Below are 24136 nucleotides of genomic sequence, written 5' to 3' on the forward strand. Positions count from 1 at the left end.
TATTCTTATGAAAATAGCTTTGACCTCTTGGGCCTCACTTTGAGAACTGCTGCCTTATTTGTAGGGTTGCTGGATGGGATGGAAGAGTGATTGCAGACTAGCAGTCTTGTCTTGCCTAAGTCATCTCCTGTGTAAGAGATCTATCCGCTGCCAGTAATGGTTATAGTGTTTGGAGGAATGGTTGGCATTCCTGACTCTTGCATCTCCTAGACTTTAGGCTATTTAGGCAGGTATCACAAAATATCCTTATATTAATGGTAAAATGAGAGGGAGCAGGGGTAAAAAGATGTTTATATTAAAAGTTCATGAACATGTGAAAATTACACAAGGATATTATGTATATTTTTACTTTGCAGGCTACATCTTGGATAGAACCTATGATATATACCTTTTAAATGACAAAATACTAAAAATTTTAGTTGAAAGCAAAAGAAAAAGGAGAAATTGAAGTTTATTTTGCTATTTAAGAGGTAAAAAACAAGAAACATTTACTAGTCTATATAAGCATTATACCTTGGATATTAAGAGCTTAGGGTATGGAGTCATTCTCATTTGTCCACTTAAATTTATAAATGTAAGGTTGGGCCAATTTCCAATAGCCTCTTTTAAATGGGGGCAGTAACGCCTCCTGGGTTAGGTTTGTTATGAGGGATAGAGTCAGAACAAGATGATGTTTTAAAAATGTGGAGAGGGGGACTTAGACAATAAGCTTTCAGCCAGAAGTGGTTAATTTTAACGATTTTAATCTGATTTACGTTTTGTTTGGGTCAGGAGTTTGGGAGAATTGGATGGAACCAAGTTGGACCTTGTGAGTCAGATTGATCAGGCGTGGTGCAGGCCACTGAACAAAGACATTTTCATGACTACTTTTCCAGATCTTAATTTTGTTAGCATTAGTGTCATGGTAAATTCTGTATTTGTGCTTTTTGTTCAAGAATTGTGACCCTACATGGTATTATATATTTTTAAAATTTTTTTCTTATAGGATTCAGTGGTCCCAGTTTAAAGGCTATTTTATTTTCAAACTGGAGAAAGTGATGGATGATTTCAGAACTTCAGCTCCTGAACCAAGAGGTCCTCCCAACCCTAATGTCGAATATATTCCCTTTGATGAAATGAAGGAAAGGATACTGAAAATTGTCACTGGATTTAATGGGTATGTTCTACTTTAAAAGTTTAATTTTTAGGAGAACATTAGATTTTTCTCTAAGTTTTGATGTGTCTGTTTTTTTGATAACTGATTATCCATTAGAACAAGTTCTGTGTCTTGTGATCTATATAGTAGTTACTGATTTCCAGCTTACAAGTATTTAAAATATTGACAGCTTTTTTTAAAAAAAACTTGAACCACCTTTATATGGGTCAGTGGCATTTAGACTTTAAATGTGTATGACAGTGGAAACATTAATCAAATATTTTTAAATTTTTTCTTTCTGTTTTATATTTGATAATATAAATCTTTATACTTTGTCTAGAACCTGTCTATCACTGAAATAAGTAACATTTCTTTTAAAATGAAAAGTAACAATTTATGAAAAGATTCTACTTAGTGACTTTTCGTTTTAAAACATTTTTTTAGAGTCCCTCTTTTCCCTCCAGTAAGTAACCATTTTTAGCCCTTTGTAAAACATTGTACTGAAAAGTTAGTCTCCACTAAAATGAAGCTGACCTTTAAATTGTGTGTCATACTCTGTGTTATTTTAAATACTTTCTTTTCAGGGCTTTGTATTTTTAGGGTTCCCTTTATTGAAGGGAAGAAGTATTTGTTAAGTTGAATTGTTCAGTATTTAATTAATAAATTTTTATTTTTGGCTGCGTTGGGTCCCTGCCGCTGTGCATGCCCCCCACCCCCCAGCTGCGGTGAGCAGGGACCACCTGTCTGCCGTGGAGCGTTGGGGGGCGGTGCACCGTGGTGGCCTCTCCCGCTGCGGAGCACAGGCTCCAGGCACGCAGGCCCAGCAGCTGTGGCTTGCAGGCTCCAGAGCGCAGACTCAGTTGTAGCGCACGGGCTCAGCTGCTCCGCGGCATGCGGAATCCTCCCCGACCAGGGGTCCAACCCGTGTCCCCTGCACTGGCAGGTGGATTCTCAGCCGCTGTGCCACCAGGGAAGCGCGAATTGTTCAGTATTTAAATTGGCATTAACAATTTGGAGTGTGGAGTGACAATACCTAATTTAATGAATTGTGGGTATGTTAACCATGAATTCATGTTTAGGGGCAGTTTTTATTTGATCACATTTCATTTGTGAGTATTTTTAGGTAGCATAAATGGTCTCATTTTTTTCTTCAGTTACTTAATCACATGGGATTTGCAACAAGATAGTGTAATTCACCTAACCCTTTATTATATGTTATGTTCTCCTGCTTAACAGTTTGGTTTAAAATATCAAATTCTTAAGCTTTGGTTTTAAGTATGCTGCCAAAATACTTTCCTTTTGGGAGAAATTAGAGCTTTATCATTGAGCTGCTCTTGGGGGTTTGGGATTGGAGGGAGACTTTATTTTCACTGTGTACCCTATTGTACTGTTGAAAATTATTTTAACTGTATGTGTATGTTTACTTACCAATACTAATTTTTTTTTTTAAAGCACATGCCAAGATGAAGACATGCTATGTATTAGAAGTATACGTAAGATTTACTGTTGAATTGAATGTGGTTAAGCATACTTCTTGGGGATGTTTATAAATAGTGCAGAGGTAATTAGATAGTACTTAGACATTATGGTAACTCATCTTTTACTTCAATAAGTTATGGCTCTCATTTAAAATTACGAGTTATGGTGAAACAGTTTAAGTTATACCACTGCTTTGTGAATGTGAAGCTCCTTGTGGTTCTGAATTTAGTAATACCATTTTCAATTCTTTCAAATTAACTTGGATGAAATACATATATGTAGGTATTAAATTAATCTAAATATTTGTAATGTCTTAATTTGCTAAATAGGTAGTCGACCTACCTCTGAAAATGACTTGAACAGTCATTAAATGCCTAAGCATATATAAACATAATTACTTTTAAAATATTTTTCATCTTTGAACCATAAATACTTTGAACTTATGTTTTTTTCTCTGATTTTTCAGAAAGGCAGTTTACGAATTATTTTTCTTAATCAGGCAGAATCCAAGTCTTTTTTTTTTTGGCCACACTATGTGGCATGTGGAACTTCCCTGACTAGGGATTGAACCTGTGCCCCCTGCAGTGGAAGTGTGGAGTCAACCACTGGACCACCAGGGAAGTTCAGAGTCCAAGTGTTAATCAGGGATACATTAATATTTTTCATTTCAGCCATTTTTGTCTATATCATAATATATTGGTACATGGTACATAACAACATGTCTGTAGTATTTTTCAATTTTACTTTTGTGTTTGAATAGACATAGATAAGCTGTTGCTTTAAAAATTTTTTTTGCTAAGAGTGGTGGGTAGAGGTAGCATTTTGTTCTTTTTTAGCTAGTTTGAGAGTATATCCTTGCCGGTATACCTCTCCTGCTATTTGTAATAGATCATCTTAAATTATAAAAGTGACATAAGTATGTTCATAGTTTTAAAAAGATCCCCAGTTGTCCTAGGAATATATAAAGAAAATAGGAACATGTTATATGCTAGTTTTATTTTACTTTTATTTATTTTTTATTTTTTATTTTTTTTTCTTTTTGCGGTATGCGGGCCTCTCACTGTTGTGGCCTCTCCCGCTGCGGAGCACAGGCTCCGGATGTGCAGGCCCAGCGGCCATGGCTCACGGGCCCAGCCGTTCCGCGGCATATGGGATCCTCCCAGACCGGGGCACGAACCCGTATCCCCTGCATCGGCAGGCGGACTCTCAACCACTGCGCCACCAGGGAGGCCCTATTTTACTTTTAGAAGAGCTTTGAAATCTTCTTTATATCAGTACATTTACAGCTGTGTCTTCTGTTTCTGTTTGTCTGTATTGGAAATAGCATTATTTTCTGTTATATGAACAGATTATATATATATAGTTCATTTTCTCTGTTCCCACTGGTGATGGGCATTTATTTTTTTGGCTGTTACAAGTAGTGCTTGTAGTGAGCCTCCTTGTAAATACATTTTTGTGTTGATGAATGTCATATGTTGAATATATGTATAGATTTATTGTTTTTTTTTTATTTTTTTTATTATTTATTTATTTTTTTTAATTTGTAGAAAAGGAGTTGCTAGGTCATGGTGTATGCACACTTAAAATTTTTATTAATATTGCCAAATTCACCTCACAAAATGTTTTCATGTATGCTTCTATGTTTATATAAATGCAGATAGTTTATTTCTTCAGTATTTTTGTGGGTATGTACGTGAATTTGTGTCTCTCTGATTGCAAGTGAAATTGAACATCCATGTCCTTAATGAGTCTTTTATGAATTGTGGTTTCATATCTTTTTTAAAAAAATCTTTTGGTGATTTTCTTATTGGTAACTTCATTTTGTTGTTTTTGTTTTTTGCTTTTAATTAGTGAAAGTTCTGTGTTAAATGCTTCAGTATATTTTGGCATGGGGACTTCCCTGGCGGTCCAGTGGTTGAGACTCCATGCTCCCACTGCAGGGGGCACAGGTTCGATCCCTGGTTAGGGAACTAAGATCCCATGTGCCGCATGGTGCGTATATCTTAAAATATATATATTGGCACGAAAAGATAATCTGTTTCCTAAAATTAGTATTGTCAGTATGTAAATTTTCCCTCTTTAAAGCGGAAATTGTCCATTCACTTGTTTGCTTGACTTCCTGAACTGTAAGATTCTGGACACCAGGGAGGACTATCTTTTCCATATAAGGCCTAGCACAGTGAATGCCTGAACATAGTAGGTTTTCAAACAAACAGGTATTGAATGAGTGAGTGAAAGGAGTAAAAGCATGTTTCTGTATCTGTATTTTGTTTAATGGGGCAGGGTAGATAGAATTACATAGTTGAATGCTTAAAGTTCTTTAAAAAAAGTTTTAGTCATATTTTCTTGTCCTTTTAAAATTACTTTTGAACTTTAAAATTTTATAGGGGAAGATGGCTTATAGCTACTCTCCAGAACTGAAGTTACAGTTTCTTAGGTGAGAAACACCAAAAATTAAAAATTAACGAAATTAGAAACTTCAATGAATGGTCAGTTAAAAGACAGTTGCCTTTTTTTTTTTTTTTTTTTTTTTTTTTTTTTTTGCGGTACGTGGGCCTCTCACTGTTGTGGCCTCTCCTGTTGCGGAGCACAGGCTCTGGACGCGCAAGCTCAGTGGCCATGGCTCACAGGCCCAGCCGCACTGCGGCATGTGGGATCTTCCCGGACCGGGGCACGAACCCGTGTCCCCTGCATCGGCAGGCGGACTCTCAACCACTGCGCCACCAGGGAAGCCCGACAGTTGCCATTTTATGCCCTCTGTGTGGGTTTATAATGAACAAGAGTATATGTAGGCTTACTCAAACTGAGGCCATTTATGAAAATTCTATTCCTGTCTTAGGTGCCATGAATATAATTTAGAAATTGCTTGTAGCTAGTAGTTCATTCCTATAATGGTACACAAAGAGAGATTTCGAGAGGTAGAGAGAATAACTTACATTCCTAGTAGTTTTAAAAAGATTATTTTAAATCCTAATTATTGAAATGGAAGAATAATGAATATAAATTAATTACTTAAGTCTTCCTCCACCTTTGACAGTCTGTTAGACCTAAGACCTCTAAAATAAGCAGTAAGTTTCACTTATTGTGGGTAGTTGACTAAAACAGCGTGGCTATGTATTTATGAGGGGTTCTAGGCACACTGCACAACTACTTGATACCTAAAAATCTTTGTTACATCATCTGTAAGGTGTCCAATGCATATCTTTTGGCATGATTATAGTCTGACTATAGAATTTCTTCTCTAAAGTTATTTTATTAAAAAAATTTTTTTAACATCTTTATTGGAGTACAGTTGCTTTACAGTGGTGCATTAGTTTCTGCTTTATAACAAAGTGAATCAGCTATACATATACATATATCCCCATATCCCCTCCATCTTGCATCTCCCACCCTTCCTGTCCCACCCCTCCAGGTGGTCACAAAGCACCGAGCTGATCTCCCTGTGCTATGTGGCTGCTTCCCACTAGCTATCTATTTTACGTTTGGTAGTGTATATATGTCCATGCCACTCTCTCACTTCATCCCAGCTTACCCTTCCCCCTCCCCACGTCCTCAAGTCCATTCTGTATGTGTGCGTCTTCTAAAGTTATTTTAATGTACATAATTAACTAGATTTTGCTTAGTCTTGAAAACTTTCACATGATTGTTTTATATGCATGTGTGCACAAACTCAGATGTCTTGTAAGTTTCTGCACCTGAGAGTTTGCCTCTTCATACTTTTTTTTAAAGGTTCATATACAAGGTTTTTAATACTTTAAAATCTAGATTGTAGATATAAAACATTTACTCCTTTTTTGATTTTGTATTGTTTGCTTTACAGTTAGCTCAGATTATTCAGGGATGAAAGGATGGGTTCCAGCCTTTTGTTACTTTGTTCCTTTACTCCTTTTACCTGTTTTATTGCTTGCTGGAATTTCTGTTCCTCTGTTGAGAAAAATAGAGTTACTGCATTTTTTATTAGTTATTTGTGCCAGTATTTGTTGAGCATATTGAATCCTTTAGCTGAAATATGTTTATTTCTTTTTCTTTACTCCCTTTCTTAGCATAACTAGTTGAGAATCGGAATTATTTAGTAACCTTCCCTCCTTATTCCCCTTCCTGCCTTGCCTTGTCTGATGGTAATAGGGTTTGATGTGATGCTCTCTAATAAAATTTTATAATTGAAAGAGAGGAAATAAACCTGCTGTATTAAAAAAAAGAGAGGGGGCTTCCCTGGTGGCGCAGTGGTTGAGAGTCCGCCTGCCGATGCAGGGGATGCGGGTTCGTGCCCCGGTCTGGGAAGATCCCACATGCCACAGAGCGGCTGGGCCCGTGAGCCATGGCTGCTGAGCCTGTGCATCCGGAGCCTGTGCTCCGCAACGGGAGAGGCCACAACAGTGAGAGGCCCGCGTACCAAAAAAAAAAAAAAAAGAGAGAGGAAATAGCAGAAACCTAATTAGTTTTTCTTAACATTTTTATTTGAGGCAAGTAAAGTAATTCAGGCACTGTAGAAGATGGTTAACTTGATTAAAAGTGTTGACAATTGCTATAGATTTGTTTTGGAATGGGGAATGGTATAGATACTAGTTTACGGTTATTTACCATTATTGTAAGAGGCTAATTCTTCATTTTCTTAATTTTCTATGCTTGCTGTTTTCAGTAAATCTCAATTACTAACATTTGATTTGAGTTGTAAAATATATGCATATGAATATTTATGTTGTGTATATGTATATTTTTTTTTAAATTTTTTTTTTTTTTTTTTTTTTTTAATTTTTTTTTTGGTGGTACGTGGGCCTCTCACTGTTGTGGCCCCTCCCGTTGTGGAGCACAGGCTCCAGGCGCGCAGGCTCAGCAGCCATGGCTCACGGGCCCAGCCGCTCCGCGGCATGTGGGATCTTCCCGGACTGGGGCACGAACTCGTGTCCCCTGCATCGGCAGGCAGACTCTCAACCACTGCGCCACCAGGGAAGCTCTGTTGTGTATATTTATACAGATGTTAAATAAAGCCTGATCCAGAAAGAGCAGATTGTTTCAGGTCAGATAATATCACAAGATTCCAGTGGTGATTTCTGACTTCTGTAGGACTTACGAGTAAACAAAACTTAACCCATTTAACCTTTGATATCTAAGAGATATATAAGTTAATTTCTACTTAAATAGTTCAGGTCAAACGAGTAATTCTGTTTACTAAGACACAGTATAAATGTGGTCATTAATAGAAAATAAAGATGTGGTAAAAATCACCTTTATGCGTAAAGCAAAAGTGATTGGTTGTTTTAGCAGTTTTTAAATAGGATGTCTGGTTTTGTGGTTATCTCTTTAGCCTTTTACTTTAATGGCCTCTGTGTTTTATACTCCTTTATCTTTTTTTATGAGGAACGTTGCTTATATAATAACATAGAGGCAAGATACAGGTTATCTGATTTTTAAAATCTTAGACTCTGAATGAAATGTGCATTTCTTCTTTTTGGATGCCTTCTTAATACCTTGGTATATATCCAGAATATTGGCACATCTTGATGATCAAACCTTTAAACAGACTAAGATAAATTTAAAAAACATAAATTTTAGTTACTTAGAGTCTTTCTCAAGTTAAAATACAGGATAGGAAATTCTATCTTTCGGGCTTAGTGTTAGTGTTTAAAATTTCTAATTTGTGCTTAGATGTCTTTCTCTGATGTTCAGCAGCTTTCTTGGTATTTGAATCCCCATAGGTTTTAGATATACAAGACTTGGTCTTTTTTTTTTTTAAGTCAGTAGATGGGGACAGATTGCAGTCAAATTCAAGTATATAAGTAATGTAAAATGTGTGATGCTATTTCATCAGGGTTAGTTACTTTCTTCGGAGTTAAAAAGAATTTTTTTAAAAAAATAAATTTATTATTTAATTTTGGCTGCATTGGATCTTCGTTGCTGCACGCGGGCTTTCTCTAGTTGTGGTGAGCGGGGGCTACTTTTTGTTGTGGTGTGCGAGCTTCTCATTGCGGTGGCTTCTCTTGTTGCAGAGCACAGGCTCTAGGCACACGGGCTTCAGTAGTTGTGGCGCAAGGGCTCAGTAGTTGTGGCTCACAGGCTTAGTTGCTCGGCGGCATGTGGGATCTTCCTGGACCAGAGCTTGAACCCGTGTCCCCTGCATTGGCAGGCGGTTTCTTAACCACTGCGCCACCAGGGAAGTCCTAAAAAGAATATTTTTGAAAACATTTTTTGCTTTGTTTCACTGTAGTTGGTCTTTGGAGGGTTTGTGCCTTCTCACAATCTACATTAAAGGTCAGATGGGATCGGGATGATGATAGGAACTAAGATTTATTGGATACTTTAAAATATTTCAGGCCCTAAGTGATTTATATGCATGATGTTGTATTCAGTGCTCATGATAATCACATGAGAAGTGCACTTTCAGAATCTCTGTTTCCCAGGAAAGGACATAAAGGCTTTAAAGAGGTAAATTCGACTCAGGCAAGGTGTCCCAGTGGGCTAGCCGGTATTTTTTTTTTTTAAGCCACACTGCCTTATACGTAATTTGTGCATTAAAAGTGGACTGGTTGATAGTGTTCTGTACCATTTGTGAGTAATACAATTTGAAATACTTAATTTTTTTTTTAAGTCTTATTAGATATTGTAGGCATAGTTTTTTTTTGGTTTGCTTATTAATAAAATGCAAGTTAGTCATATCCTTTTTAAAAGTTTTTTTCTTTCAGTTCCTTATATAATCTTAGTTTTCATCTTATGATGTGGGTAAATAAGGTAATATATTGGTGACATCTTGCAGAGTAAACTGACTGCATTTTACTTCAAATAACCCAAAATATTTTTCTGCTAAATTACTTTACAGTACATCTTTGCTAATGAACATCCTCCCCCGTTCTCCCGTTTTCGAGATTCTGGTTCATGCTTTTCATTGAGAGTTAGCAGCATGCATTTTTGCTCTTTTTTTCTTCTTAGCATGTGTCTTAATTTAGCTAGTGATATTTTTTGGGTAACGCGTTAATATTTTCCAGAGTTAGAATAAACTAGCTTGTGTGCTTATGTGTAATGGAAGAGTAACAGAAAGCAGAACTTTCATATAGTTGTACCAGGCGTTCATTTGGGATTTATCTGGTTTATTCTTATACCTCCTTTTAAAGACCCACCTTAAATTAAGTGTTCCCACGTTTATCTTCGATTCCCTGGCATACAGTTTATTCTGTCTCTGTAGCACTGTGTACACAATTTTATTAGCATTTCTTGTAATTGGGTTGTTTTTAATTGTAATTGTTTACATTATGTGTCTATCAGGTCCACTACTGAGTAAATATTAATATTTCTGCTTCATAGTAGGCTCTCATGTTTACTTAAAAGTTTAAAAAATACAAACTTTATGAAGAGACCTTCAGTGCAGTTGTCAGAATTATAATATTGTTTCCAGTGGATACTTTGATTTACAAGAAATGTTTGTATTTTAAGCCTGTTCACTTGAGGGAGAGTTGTATAACATTTTAGTGCCATCTATTGGACACTTGGTAAAATGACTTTAAAAGCTTCTGAAAGTGTGTAAGAATGTAAACTCATTTTGTCATAGGCTGACATCGTTATGCAAACATAATACATTTTTCCTCATAAAGCAGTATTAATATTCACCCACAAACACAGTGTTAATAATTGACTAACATTTTACCTACCTTCCTAGAGAAAATTAGCCAAAACATTTAGTGTAAAAACATTGTTAAGCAGGGAGTTGGAAGATACTCATCTTTTAAAGTTAATTTTAAGAGAAAGTACTAGTATCAGTGTGTGAAAGAAATTTAGTTGGAGGAATGGACCTAACTAGACAATGTCTGTTTAAGTAGTTGCTGGTTAAATAGTATTCGAATGTTCTTAACACTGGGTGCTATTTTTGAAAAATGTGTAAAAACTCCTTTTTAGTATCACTCTGAGCTCATTAATGAGGGAGTAGCATTTGGAAGTGTGTGTGTGTTTAGGATTTGGAAGGTAGTGAACTCAAAGAGGGGCTAAGGTACAGGTATACCAGTAATATTCTGAAATCCATGATGGTACTGCATTTCAGATACATATGTATATAAATAAATTATATATTGACTATCTTGTATGTGAAGATATCCTGCCCTTAGGAAGCTTTCAGTCAAATATGAAAAAAGACAGTTTGGAAAAACAAAGATAATTAGTTTTGACAGTGTACTTTACTATGAATTTTAAGAAAAAAAACATTACTCTTCCTTAGAAACCAAAGAACTTTCCTATAGCAGTCTTGATGAATATCAGAAGTTCTGTATTTCTGTCTGCTTCTGAATATTTGTGATCATGAGACAAATGTTTCGCCTCTTAGTTAGTGCCCAATCTTTTTTTTTTTTTTTTTTTTCTTTTTCCCCTTGCGGTATGTGGGCCTCTCACTGCTGTGGCCTCTCCCGTTGCGGAGCACAGGCTCCGGACGCGCAGGCCCAGCGGCCATGGCTCACGGGCCCAGCCGCTCCGCGGCATATGGGATCCTCCCAGACCGGGGCACGAACCCGTATCCCCTGCATCGGCAGGCGGACTCTCAACCACTTGCGCCACCAGGGAGGCCCAGTGCCCAATCTTTTGGCACGATGATAGTTTTCTGACTTTTAGGCTTTGATATACAAGTTGAGAGAAGATTGATACTTGGTCTCTCGCATAACTAAAATATTTGTTTTCATATGAATAATATTTATTTTATACCTTGTCAAGATTTGTCATAGGTCGTATATTGAATTTTAAAAAGAACATAAGAATAGTGTTGATGCTAAGAATATGAGAACTAAACATCGTTTGTCCAACTAGAAAATAAACATTTACGATTTTACGTATGTGCAGTGTAGTGGAAGGGAGAACATGGGATTTGAAGTTAGACTGGGGTTTTGAGTCCTGCACTGTTAATCATTAGTGGCCTTACTTTGTGTGGGGGAGGGAATTTTGTGTTGATCTGCCTGTAAACAAGAAATAACTTTGTGGATAATAACTGTTAATCTGAGGCTTTGTAATTGTCTTTATAAGGAGAATAAATAAATTTGTGTGGCAAATAACTGAAGTCTAAAGTTTACGTTTACACTTTTTAGCTGCATTTGTCATCTCTCTGCTCACATGTTTGCTGTTCATATTGTAACTCTCAGGAATGCTAATAGTGTGTGAGATAAACACTGCTGTTTATAACATGATTTTAGGTCCAACTTATGTTTCAGTTTTGTATTTTCTGTGATCAAGTGAAAATTTGATTGTGGTTGAAGTATTTGGTAAACAGTAAGGTACCTACCAAAATATTGAGTGTATTTGTATGTATTTTAAGTTTGATGAAACATGTAGGTTGTACGTAAAATTTTAATTATGGAGCATAACTATATTTATAATACTTTTTCATTGGAATCACTTGTGTTATTCTGTCTGATAACAAAACATTTGTAGTTTTATTTGAACACTAAAGAAATCTTTGTGTGCAAAAGAATACTTGAGAAAGTTTCTGTATTTAAATAAACTCTTACTTGGTTATTATTTGTGTTGCCTCTCTTGTAAACTTAAAATTGTCAGAATTAAGAATGTTAAAATTTTTTCTCAGTTTTGAAGCTTTCCGTTAATTTTGAATGTTCTTTTTTATTGCTTTTGAAGGCAAGGGAGGGAACATTGTTTTCTTTTAAATTAAGAGGACAGGTGTGCTTATTGCCCTGCCTATTTTTAAGTGACTCATCCATTCATTTTTGTAGCATTTTCATTTGTAGCTTAACACAGGGGTGACTAGATAAAGCTTGAAATAATGAGTAATTATTATTACAGGAGTAATAATGTTCCTAATTTTCTTGCTAATTAATGACCCCAAACTATAAAATTATATTCTTTTGCAGTATACCTTTTACTATTCAGCGACTATGTGAATTGCTCACAGATCCAAGGAGAAACTATACAGGAACAGACAAATTTCTCAGAGGAGTAGAAAAGGTATTTATTTTACTATTGGATTTATATTAAACTGTAGCATAATAGATTTCAGAAAAGAACTTTGAGTAGGCTCTGTTTCAGGCACCTTTTCTTGAAATAGGTTTCTCAGCCTATCTGAAGTTTTTCCCAATTTGTTTTCCAAATTATGTCCTAAGTTTCAGAGAAAGATTTAATAGGAGGGAGGCGGAGGAATGCTTGAGGTCAGTTAAGCTTGGGAAAAGCAGTTTATTATTGTCTCGTGGAAATTCTTAGTATACCTTAACATATTAATAGCTCTGAGAAGTTCTATAATTGATATTTTAATAATAGAGGGTTTTACAAACTTGTTTATCCACAGAATTCATTTCTTTAGTTCTAGAGTTCAGAGGTACACAACTTGGAAAATCGCTGATACAAAGCATTTAAGTTAGATATTGAGAAGGACATACATCATGTTTAAGAATGAGAGAAGCATTAGGTTTTTAGTGGGTGACGGGATGTTAAAGGGGCAGGGCATTCTGGACAAAGGAAACAGTCTGAGAGAATGAAAAGCAAGACATAGACTTGTCTGGAGTGAAGAATGAATGAAGGAGCCCTATGGGAACCAAGATTGTGGACCAGTGGTTTTGTTAAAACCATTGGTTTTAGTGATTGATCCTAAAACATAGTCTAGTGTTATTTTAAGGTTCTAATTGAAGTTCAATTTATTTTACCCTTGGAGCAGGAATCCAAAATCCTTACCTAGTGATTTATAATAGATCTTAGGGCCTTACTGGATTAATGTGTTTTGTTGAGCTTCTATGCCTTCAATTTAATAAGATTCCTGAAGGGCAGGAAACTGAGATGGTTCTTCAGTACTTATTTTCAGTTCAGAGACTTTCAGTAATTCCACTTGGGCAATCTTTGGATAACGAGGCAGTGTCACAGTAATCACAGTTGTGTGACCATGGACCAGGTACATAACCTAAGTCTCAGTTTCCTCATCTGTATAGTGTGGATCATAATGAGGCTGTGAGGAGGAGTAAATGTAAAAGCACTTTGGCTCAGCAAACTTTCAATGAATATTGACTATTAATAAAGTTATTGTTATCAGGAAGATTATATTATAAAAAAGGTTTGAGTCTCTCTCCTTGAGGTATAGCATGCTACACATCAAGCTTTTGATTGGGTACTGCTTTAAAAGGAAGTTCGTTATAGTAGGCCTAAATACTTCAAACTCTAAATATCTTGGTGTGATTCTATCTCAAATAAGAGACTGTGGTTCTGTTCTATTACCTGTAATACATAATGTCAGGGCTCTAAAGTAACTAGAGTAGAGTTAAAAAAAAAAAATGAGGCTGGCAAAAAACAAATAGTTTAGTGGGATATTAGATTTTGGGCTTTTGCTATTGTTTTAGTTTTCGTTGCTTGATTAGAGATTTTTATTTTTAGCCATTTCTTTTATTAGTAAAAATGTAATAAAATGGAAACTTAATACCAGGGAGATTTTGAGAAATTAAAAACAAATAATTAAACTTTATTTTGTGGTACTTTTCCTCGTATTAATAACCAATTTTTGTTATTGCAGAATGTGATGGTTGTTAGCTGTGTTTATCCTTCTTCAGAGTAAGTATAGAGATTTTTCTTCTTCTAGTATATTCTAATTATTAAATCATTTCTAATGTATTAGTCTTAAAAATAGGTTGCATTTATTTTATATGTAATTAAGCATAACATTTGTAAATGCTTATGAAACTCCCATCCAGTTCTCAAAGTAGAATATTACCAGTAACATTACCTATATGTTTTTCCAGTGAAAAGATTTGTATTAAAGAGATTCATGATTTACTGCAGTCTTAACACTGTTGGATTTATGTACTGTCTGGACCCTGGGATCCCATCCGAGATAGGCCATTTCTAGGAAATAATTCTTAGGTTTGTAATAGCTGCTTGATGACATCACTCTTCATGATGGAAAATTATTTCCAGTTGCTAAGATTTATATAGTAAATTAAGGTTGCAGTTTAGGGCACGCTCCTCGGCACCACTGGTATTTTATTACGAGAGGAGGTCCTGGGATCGCAGGAGGTTTAGCGCTGCCCGTGGCTTCCACTGAATGCCAGTCGTGTCCACCACGTCCCGTGGAGAATTTCTTTAGACGTTGCTACGTGTCCCCTGGGGATGTGGAGTGAGGGAAGGGGGATTGTTGGAAGATGTTGCCCCCTGTTGAGAAACACTGGTTTAATGGTTAAAATATCGGATTTCATAGACCAATAACAGGGAATTTGTTTTAGAACTCTTGAAGAATGTATCTGTATATTGTTAAATAACATACTAAGATAATCCCAGAGTTATTTTTCTTAGAAGTCTTTCATTTGGTTCTGTGACAGTGAGATCTTACAAAAGATCTTTTAGACCCGTGATTCTCATCAAAATTAAAGAATTAAACTATCCATAAAAGTGTTTTTTTTCTTTTCTGGTAGGAAGAACAATTCCAATAGTTTAAATCGAATGAATGGTGTTATGTTTCCTGGAAATTCACCAAGTTACACTGAAAGGTGAGATTATTGATTCTTATTATTCAAAGAGTTGCAGTTTCTTAATTTTGGATAGGAAATTCAATATACTTATTAAGAATTGGGAATTTTATGGTGGGTTAGGATATACCAAACAGAATTAGTTAATTTGGTAACCCATGGTTCTGAAAGTCAAAATTAAAGAAAATGTTTCTGTGATATGTTCATATAAACAAACCTTGGGAGGGATGACTTATTACAAAAATGGGAAAATCATGTTCATTTATTTTACCGTAGGTCTAATATAAATGGACCTGGAACACCCAGGCCACTTAATCGACCAAAGGTTTCTTTGTCAGTCCCCATGACAACAAATGGCTTACCTGAGAGCACAGACAGCAAAGAGTCAAACTTAAAGCAAAATGAGGATAAAAATCACAGGTTTGTATGTGATTTATATTTAAAAGAAAAAATGCTTTCCAAAAGAGTTAACATTTATTGATGGTTTTTCAGCCCTCATTATTTATTATTTACACTTTACTGTTGTTTTGAGGGGTAGAAAAGGTTTTAATGCAGTTAAAAGGGGCTGCAGCTTTTTGCAGCATTATCACATGCTGACGATGGGCAGAGAAAAGACTTAAACTGCTAATTTGGGGAGATTTTATTTATAATAGGGTGTTAAGAAAGTGGTCATGATACATTTTTTTCTTCTTTTTGAAATTCACTTGAAAAGAGAAGATATTTATAAATGAGTTGAAATTTTGTGAATCATTTCTCATTGTAGATCATAAAAGGAAACCTTTTTGTTTATATCCCATCTCAAATTTTCTACATCACATTAAGGGAAGGAAGACTGAATGAGTGAGAGGAATTAAAGAGTATGGCCTGCCTGGACAGAAGGGTCTTATCAGAACTGATTTCTTAAATTGGTGATGACGCAGAAAGGTGTCTATGTTCTGACTTACTCAGGAATAATGAGCATCTTATCTACAGCTTACTCTCAAATGCTTCAGAAAATTACTAATGACAATAAAAATAAACAGAGATGGAGACAGGGTGATGGAACAAATGCAGTGTGTTGCTAATTAAGGGGATCTGCTTTAGGGGGATATGATAGTTCTTTTTCTGTGAGTTTAAAAATACTTCACAATAAATTATTTAAGAAAAAAAGAAGAGTATGTCCCTGTGGAACACTTGTAGTTTTATTATAGGAGGACATTTAACTTACTGGAGAATTGAACAGAAAGGTCATGTAACTTATTGACAAGTTGCTAGTGGGAAATATTTATTAAACAGTTTAGGTATCCTCGAAATTATTCTCTTGTGTTTTTCTTTGCCCAGATGTTATAATTTAACTTTGACACTGAAATACAGTTAAACATTATTAGATCTTAAAAATGAGAATGTAAACGATGAAGAAACAGTCTTATTAATGACACTTTCAAACAATATTTACAGTGACTCTTCGACATCTGAATCAGAAGGTTCCTCAGTGAGCCCTATAAAAAATAAACATCCAGATGAAGATACTGTGGAAGCTGAGGGGCATGAGGTAAAAAGACTCAGGTTTGACAAAGAAAGTGACGTCAGAGAGATGGCCAGTCAAACATCTTCCAGTGAAATTTCTTCAGTTATGGTAGAAGAAACAGAAGCTCCATCTTCATCTCAGAATAAAGACAAAGAAAGTAGTTGTACCAGGCAGCACTGTACAGAAGAGGATGAAGAAGAGGACGAAGAGGAAGAAGAAGGTACTTAGAGACCATCTGTAAAAGGGTAGAGTAAGGAGATCCTCAAATTCTTGTACTTCAGTTTTGCGTGAAAGAATTTAACATAATGGAACTCCTTGTAATGCTGATGTTGGGCTTTTCTCCCACCTGTATGTATTCTGTAGTTGCTGCTGAGTTTCAGGCATATGATTTGAACTGTAGAATATCAGAATTCATGAAACTTAACTGTGGAGGTATTTTGAAAATCAAATTTAACTACAACAACATTTGCTTATTTTTAGAGTCTTTTATGACATCAAGAGAAATGATCCCAGAAAGAAAAAATCAAGAAAAAGAATCTGATGATGCCTTAACTGTGAATGAAGAGACTTCTGAGGAAAATAATCAAATGGAGGAATCTGATCTGACTCAACTTGAGAGAGGTTTACATTCTGAAGGTAGTGAAAATACAGGCCCTGTAAGTAGTTCCAGTTGCCATGAAACGGAGGAATTAATAGGATCCAATTCCAGTAAAACTGGAGAGATTCTCTCAGAATCATCCATGGAAGCCACAGAAGTCACAGATGAACCAATGGAACAAGACTAACTATTTAGAAATATTTAGATGCAGTATTTTACATACAGTTCTGGTTTTACACTGTATAAAACTTTTATGTAATAAAGTGGACCTTTAGTTTTACAAGAGAAGCAGGTTGTAAAATAAAGTACTTTATGGGATCAATCCTGAAAGAGTCGCACATGTAAGAACTGTGAGTACCAGCTCCTCGGGGTCCTGCTTACTGCTGACTTCTTTTGCTCTGGTCAGATCAGTGGTTTGTGTATAGATTGTTTTTTTTTTTTTTTAATTTAGAGTTAAAAATTTTAAACTGGAAGATAATAATTATAATTTTGAAAACTTTTGGAGATTATCACATTTAGTTGATACATATGCAAGAAAGCTTTCTGTCTTGTCTCTTTCTGACAGCTCTAGCAGTTTTCATATTTTGGTCATAGTTTCAACATTTTAACATGTGAATTATAGGGTTTCATGTTGGTTTCCAGATTTTATTGTTTGACTATGTACTATGGAACTTTAAGTCATATATACATATATATATATATATATTATTCTAAGGGGGGAAATGTTATATTTTTCTTTTTCTATAAGAGATGAATACAGTGGATACTTTTTCTATTGGTAATGATTGAGTTCACCTCTTTCAGAAGACAGTTTCTTTCTCTTCTGAGTAATTCAAATAAAATCTGGCCCTTGTGGAACCCTGGAAATCTTAAGTGTGTTGAAATACCAGGTTAAACACATTCCAAGAGATCTGTTCAAACTAAAATTCTTTTGTATACTTCTGAGGTGCCTGAGAAAAAGACTTCATTATTTATGAGAAAATGTGCTTTATCTTGGAAATTGTGTTCAAACATTAGCTTACTATTTTGTAGAATGAATGCTTATAAAGCTGACATGAGACCATCTCAGAAGAACCAGGCAGGTTCCTTTATTTACCTTTTGCTTGCTTTTCTGAACAGTGTGAATACTACACATTTCTTTCTAAATTATTCTAGACTATACAGATGTCAATGGTATGAAACACCACTGTACGGGAAGAATTAATATATTACTTTAGTAATGTACCAGAGCTAAATGACTGAAGCTTTAGGGGTACATAAAAACCACCGTAATTTGTATGACATTTTGAAGTGAATTAAATATTTTTGAACATGCTTCTTCGACAGCCAGTGTTATATTTTTCAGATCAACACAAAGCACAATGGTTACTCTAAACTCAATATTTTCAAATTCACATAATTTAAAGTCATGCAAGCTGCAGTTTCCCTGTCTAAATTACTGGCTGCCAAATTTATACCTGTTTCTTCAGCTGTACCTTTTGATATTTAGAATTTTTAAATTTCTGTAAAGTAGATTTTGTAGAATGTAATGTGTTCACTGCCTTTGTGAAGCGGTATATAATTGTATAATTTCTGTGTGTAAACTGAATGCTTGGGCTTTCAATACAGTATTCATATAAAGCAATAAATATTAATGTTATGAAATATTTGAGTACATTTTTATCAAAATATATAAGAATCCCTTTTTTTAATTTCAGATACCTGAAGTACACAGATGAACTTATAAAACTGATGCAAACATTTTCTGACACTGTATCATATGCTCTGGGGTGATTTGGGCGGCAACCACAAGTTTTGCATTTTGCCTACTTCAGTTGCTATGACTAAAAATACCAAAATGAGTTGGCTCCGTTTATGTCTGTAGGATATTATACTACTGACTGACTTGACTGTCAGGTTTACAGCAGCTAGATGATATATTTGTGAATATGTCTCATAGTTGAAATAAAAACTGAGTATTGATTTACTTACTGTTATCCAAGAGGGGAAAAAAATCACACGTTGTAAATTTTAAAAAAATTTTTTGCAAAAATGTTAAAATGAAGCAAATTTTAAATGTGACATTCATTTGTAGTGACCTATTCTTTATTTTCTTGAGGGATATTTTGCCAATGAGAGCAGATTTTAAACATTTTAAGTTTAGAAATTTTGAAATTTTCTTTAGAATATTTATGAAATTATTGTCAATAAACCTATTCTTTAAGATCCTGTGACCTTTTGATATTTTTTATTTTAATTGTGCCATGGACCACTTGTAAACTGATTTACTTTTGTTAAATATAAGTTGAAGATTTAGCATCATGACTTTGAGGTCTGTGGTTTTATTTGTAAACTTGCAATTGCTGTTTTGGCAAGGGCAAATGTATTTCTTTATTAAATAAAGTACAATAACGGTGAATGTACCAAAATGCCATCACTCAACTCTATGAGAGATCTGCATTTTAATCTATAGTTTAATAGTTTTAATATTTATTAGATATTCTTATGTTGATCATAGATCAAACTTGTTGCTGTTTATACAGATAGTTGTAGAATGCTCATGGAATATTTTCTTTAGGATAGGTGGAATAGTTAGGTAGTTAAACTGGGAAACCTTGTTCAGCTGGTTTGAGATACGATGTCCGCTGGGAAGTAAATTTCCTCGAGTATATGCGTAGGTGCACTTAACACAGACTTTGCTTCATGGAAATGTCAGTTCTAATAGTAACTGATTCAGATGTGTATTTTTAGAAGGCTAATTTTAGGCACATTTTCTTAACATACATCAGCAAAGTCATATTAAAAGATCTAAAGGAAGAATTAGGACTTTGGTGATTAAAATATTATTTTCTGTTTTGGCCTTGAGCAGATTGTTTACCTGTTAGACTCTAGACTCTGAACCCATCATGTAAAAAGAATTTAAAATGCTGATGAGAGCGAGAATATACATGGAATACACTTTCAGCACTTTTCCCTTTTAAGAAAGTGAAAACATTATCCCAGTACATTTTAAAAAATATATCTTCAGTTCTGAAAATGTTGGCAAACAGAAATGAGTAGTGGAAAATGTCATATTTTAAATGTTTGATTATCAGATAAATTTAATTCACTTAGGGTTTATTGTAACTACACCTTTCAAAAGTGTGGATGGAGCAATGAAATTGCCTGTCAGAGCTATAAAACCCTCTGGCCTGGAAAGGCATCCCAGAAACCCTGGGTAAGAAGGCGTGGCCTGTTAAAGCATGGAGGTTCAGAGTGTTTTGTATTGCTGGTGTAGATAGGCATGTACTTATGCATTTTTGCATTTGTAAAGTCATCAATTTTTCAAATAATGTAATTGTAATATACTAGTTTACTTATAAAGATACTTGGGGCAGAATCTAAAGCTACGATGTTTGAGTATGAGAAATGTAACTTGTGGTAAGGACAAAAATGCAATTTGTAGAACCAAAGGAAATAAAAATTTTGGATAGTGTTTCACAATGTCTTCTGAACAGGAGTTTCTTAAATACATTGGTTTTGATCAGATGAAGCTTAGTTCTCGAGATTTGTGCTAATCATAAAATGGATGAATGCAAAAACACCTTGTAATTTCATATGGAATTATTATAATTAGGTTTATTGGATTATTGGCCTAGGAAGAATGCTAGTATGTATTGGTTAGAATACATCTAATATTTCACATTTTAAAAATAATTAGTACACTTTCTTCAGAATTTTATTTCATCATCTTGGAGCCTAGATTACTTTGCCAAATAAATGTATTATTTTCATAATGCAATAAAATATAAACTAGAAGAATATCTTTATGTGTGGAATTACTTTATTTGCCATAATAGTTTACACTCCCTCCCTCCAATGCCCCCTTTTCTCTCACCTTAGTAGGTTAAGATCCACAAGCATTTCCTGATCCATAGGGAGAGGAGCTGCAGGACTTCATTACAGCTCTGTTGCTTAATTGATAACAGGGTGTTTCCACAGAGATGGTGCATCTGAGTTGAATGGACGATTGTTCTTTGCTGGGCAACTCGTACCTGATATCTGTAAAATCAAGATTTACCATGTAAAAATTTCTCTTGGCATAATTTGGCACTAGTTGTCATGCACAGATCTACACCATTTGTATTAGAATCATTTTAGAAATGGCAGTTTCAGACAACTACATGGTTAAAAGTGTAGAGTTTCCCTCAGTGGAGAGGGTGGATTCCGTTTTCAGTTCTGGGTTCTCATTTCTTCATATGTATTACTGCACAGTAGGTGATAGTAAGTGGTGACATCTGTGGCTCTCAACTCAGAAGATAGGAGTATTAATCAGCATGTTTCTGAATTTAAATATTGAGTTTCAGCTTCTCATACTTGATCTCTAACCTCCCCACTTTATTATTTACTAAATGCTATAGCTAGTATAGAGTTTTGGGTTAATTGATACGAAGACTGATTCTTCTATTGATTAGGAATAAGAAGCATGATCTCTGACCACTTGCCCATCTAGAATGAAGAGTACACTGCTGTTGTATTTTAACATTTTTTTTTCCAGTGTAAAATTCAGTTGAGTCTAGGGTCTTTGGATTTATTGGTACGCTTTCAGAGTTTTTCTTCCCAAAGGCAATGCATTTTTTTAACTAAAAATAATAACAAATAAACAAAAATGCCAGTAATTCCCAGTGTCCTAGTCAGAAGACTCCACTGGCTTACTGATTTTTATTATCTTGCGAGCTAGTCCTATGCTTGGCAAGTGGTAACAGTTGAAATTAAACGGGCTTTGTGGATACTGGCTACACAAACACTTGATTCCTGTGACTACTTTCTCTGCTTTAAAAGGGTTCCAAGTTCATCCCTGAAGCCTTTCATTGTTGCAAAGTTTGTGGATTTGGGAGCAGTACACGCCATTGGATGTTCCTAAATCCAGCGGCAGATAGACTGAATCGCCAGAAAATGTGCATCCAAATAACAAACTTCTGTGACTCTGACCAGCTCCCCTGACCTATAGAAAGTCACCACACCACACCCTTGCCTGATAGGGGACAGGTGTTTCTGGAAGTGATAAGTTGTGTCATTAAATTCGCAAAGTCCTGCATTAATGTGCTATAACGGGACTTGCTATTTGGCCAATAATGCTTTGCTTCAAGAAATCTTGACAGTTGAATAGGTTTGCAAGGCCTTGAATGGTGCCTATGTTTGCTGAGACTTTGAGGGGTAAATACATGGTTAGTATTTGGCCGTCTTCATTTTGGATCATTGTTTTTCTTTCCATTGCTTGCAGTGCTACAGGATGGGAGGTTAAGCTTAATTGTCACCACCAGAATTCACATATGCATTTAGGAATGCACATCATCTCCCACTTTCAATCTGGGAACCTAACATTTTTAGTTGGCAACTTGTATGGATTGCTGTGTAGTTGGGGGGCTAGAAGAGTAAACTCAGTCCATTTCAGTCGTGTTTGGAGAACAATAACTATGCAAGTTTTTAGCAAAACGCAGCTTGTCACTTGCACAGGACAGACATTAGTGCTGTTGTGGCAGTCTGGGACGGCGTCTCAGATGAGGTGGGGTTCAGTTTGGCCTTGAGAGGTGAGCAGGACAGCCAAGGAGGTAGCACGGTATAAATGGGCAGAGTACAGAGACGTGGGTTAAGTCACAGCTTCAGAGTCCCCACCTCAGTTTCCTTGGGAAAGTTACAGTTTCCTCATTCGTAAAGTGGGGGAAATAACTGTATTTTCCTGGTAGGATTGTTGGGAGCATTCAAGGTAATTATGGGTATAAAGCTAGATCTAGTCCAGGACCTGGCATTTCTTTTAAGGAGGAGAGTCATGGAGGGGGAGATAGGGTTTGTCCCTGGGGAATACAACAGTTTTGCTGGAATCAAAGTCGAGGTTTCAATCCTGGTCAGTACCTGGTAATAATGGCAAGCACCAACTGAGCACTGAGTTTATGCTCTATGTATCCTTAGCACGTGTCATGCATTATCTCATTTAACCTTCCCATCAACCCTATGAGATGCTTAATAATATCTCATTTTACAGGTGGGGTACTTGATGTAAAGAAAGGCACCTTGCCCTGGGACCCTTCGAAAGTGGACGGTGAGAACTCCAAAGCCCAACGATTTTTACCTATTATGCTTAGCTGCTGTCTAGTCTTAGGAGACCTGTAGACTTACTAGGGCAGCAGAGAGGAAGCCATTCCGGTATCTGAAGGTTCTCAGAGACCTGCCCAAGTTCAGGTACTTCGAAAGGCTTCGTCAGTCACAAACCCAAGCACTTGGTTTCACACTCCATGAACTTCACAATCTAGCTTCACATCTTTTTTTAATCACCCGTGTTTTTCCAGCTAGACATTTGGAGTATATCATCTCTTTTAAAAATTTTATTTAAAAAATTAGATAATGCATACCTGGCAAAAATTCAAATAGAACAGAGCAGTATATACCAGACTGTTGTTGTCCTACTAGTGTTCCTTCAAATCCCTCAGTTTTATCCTCCTCCTGAGCCCCAAGGGAGGTGCAGAAAAACAGGCTTGAAGGGTTACTACCAATAATTGAAAAACCTACAAGTTATCCAGTGGAGAAATAATTTATAAAACCATTGACAAAAGATTGAAAGTTTTTTTTTTCCTCTTCCAGGTGAAATTTGCTTTCCTCCTTTACATGGGATGGTTTCTTGTAAGAGGTGCAGTCTTCTTTGGGGAAAGGAGGGAAAGTGTCAAACTGTGTCTTCACAGAAGAGAAATGACAACTCACCCCCTTGGAGCTGCTGTCCCACTGTGGTTGCCATTGCCAGTTGTGGTCCCAGCGGTGGTGGAGCCATTGAGTTGGCATCAGATGCCTCGAGTCAGGGGTCCCCAGCCTGGTAGGACCGGCTCCCTGTGTCCACTTGGTCAAGACTTGGCCCAGACCACTCTCCCCTTCATGAAGGCCTTTGCGTTTGGATGACTGATGCTTGGCCGCTCCCGTGTCCTTCTTCTCATTCAGAAGCTGGAACCACAGGTCCAAGCCTGGTTTCTAATAATAGAATATTAGTCATG

The 24136-nt window shown here is 35.9% G+C and overlaps 1 protein-coding gene across 3 annotated transcripts in view; it reads left to right on the forward strand.

Moving 5' to 3' along the window:
- PPP4R2 (protein phosphatase 4 regulatory subunit 2) overlaps positions 1–19244 on the forward strand; it is a 58794-nt gene extending 39550 nt beyond the window's left edge. For all 3 annotated transcript variants that reach the window (XM_060109174.1, XM_060109172.1, XM_060109173.1), the window contains exons 3-9: positions 986–1156; positions 12445–12538; positions 14085–14122; positions 14980–15054; positions 15310–15453; positions 16471–16760; positions 17021–19244. In XM_060109174.1, the coding sequence (XP_059965157.1) occupies positions 986–1156; positions 12445–12538; positions 14085–14122; positions 14980–15054; positions 15310–15453; positions 16471–16760; positions 17021–17325 (1117 nt within the window). In that variant the 3' untranslated portion in view covers positions 17326–19244. The remainder of the gene's footprint in view (positions 1–985; positions 1157–12444; positions 12539–14084; positions 14123–14979; positions 15055–15309; positions 15454–16470; positions 16761–17020) is intronic.
- The last annotated feature ends 4892 nt before the right edge of the window (positions 19245–24136 follow it).

The sequence above is a fragment of the Mesoplodon densirostris genome, chromosome 10, assembly GCF_025265405.1.
Source record: "Mesoplodon densirostris isolate mMesDen1 chromosome 10, mMesDen1 primary haplotype, whole genome shotgun sequence".
Lineage (NCBI taxonomy): Eukaryota > Metazoa > Chordata > Mammalia > Artiodactyla > Ziphiidae > Mesoplodon > Mesoplodon densirostris.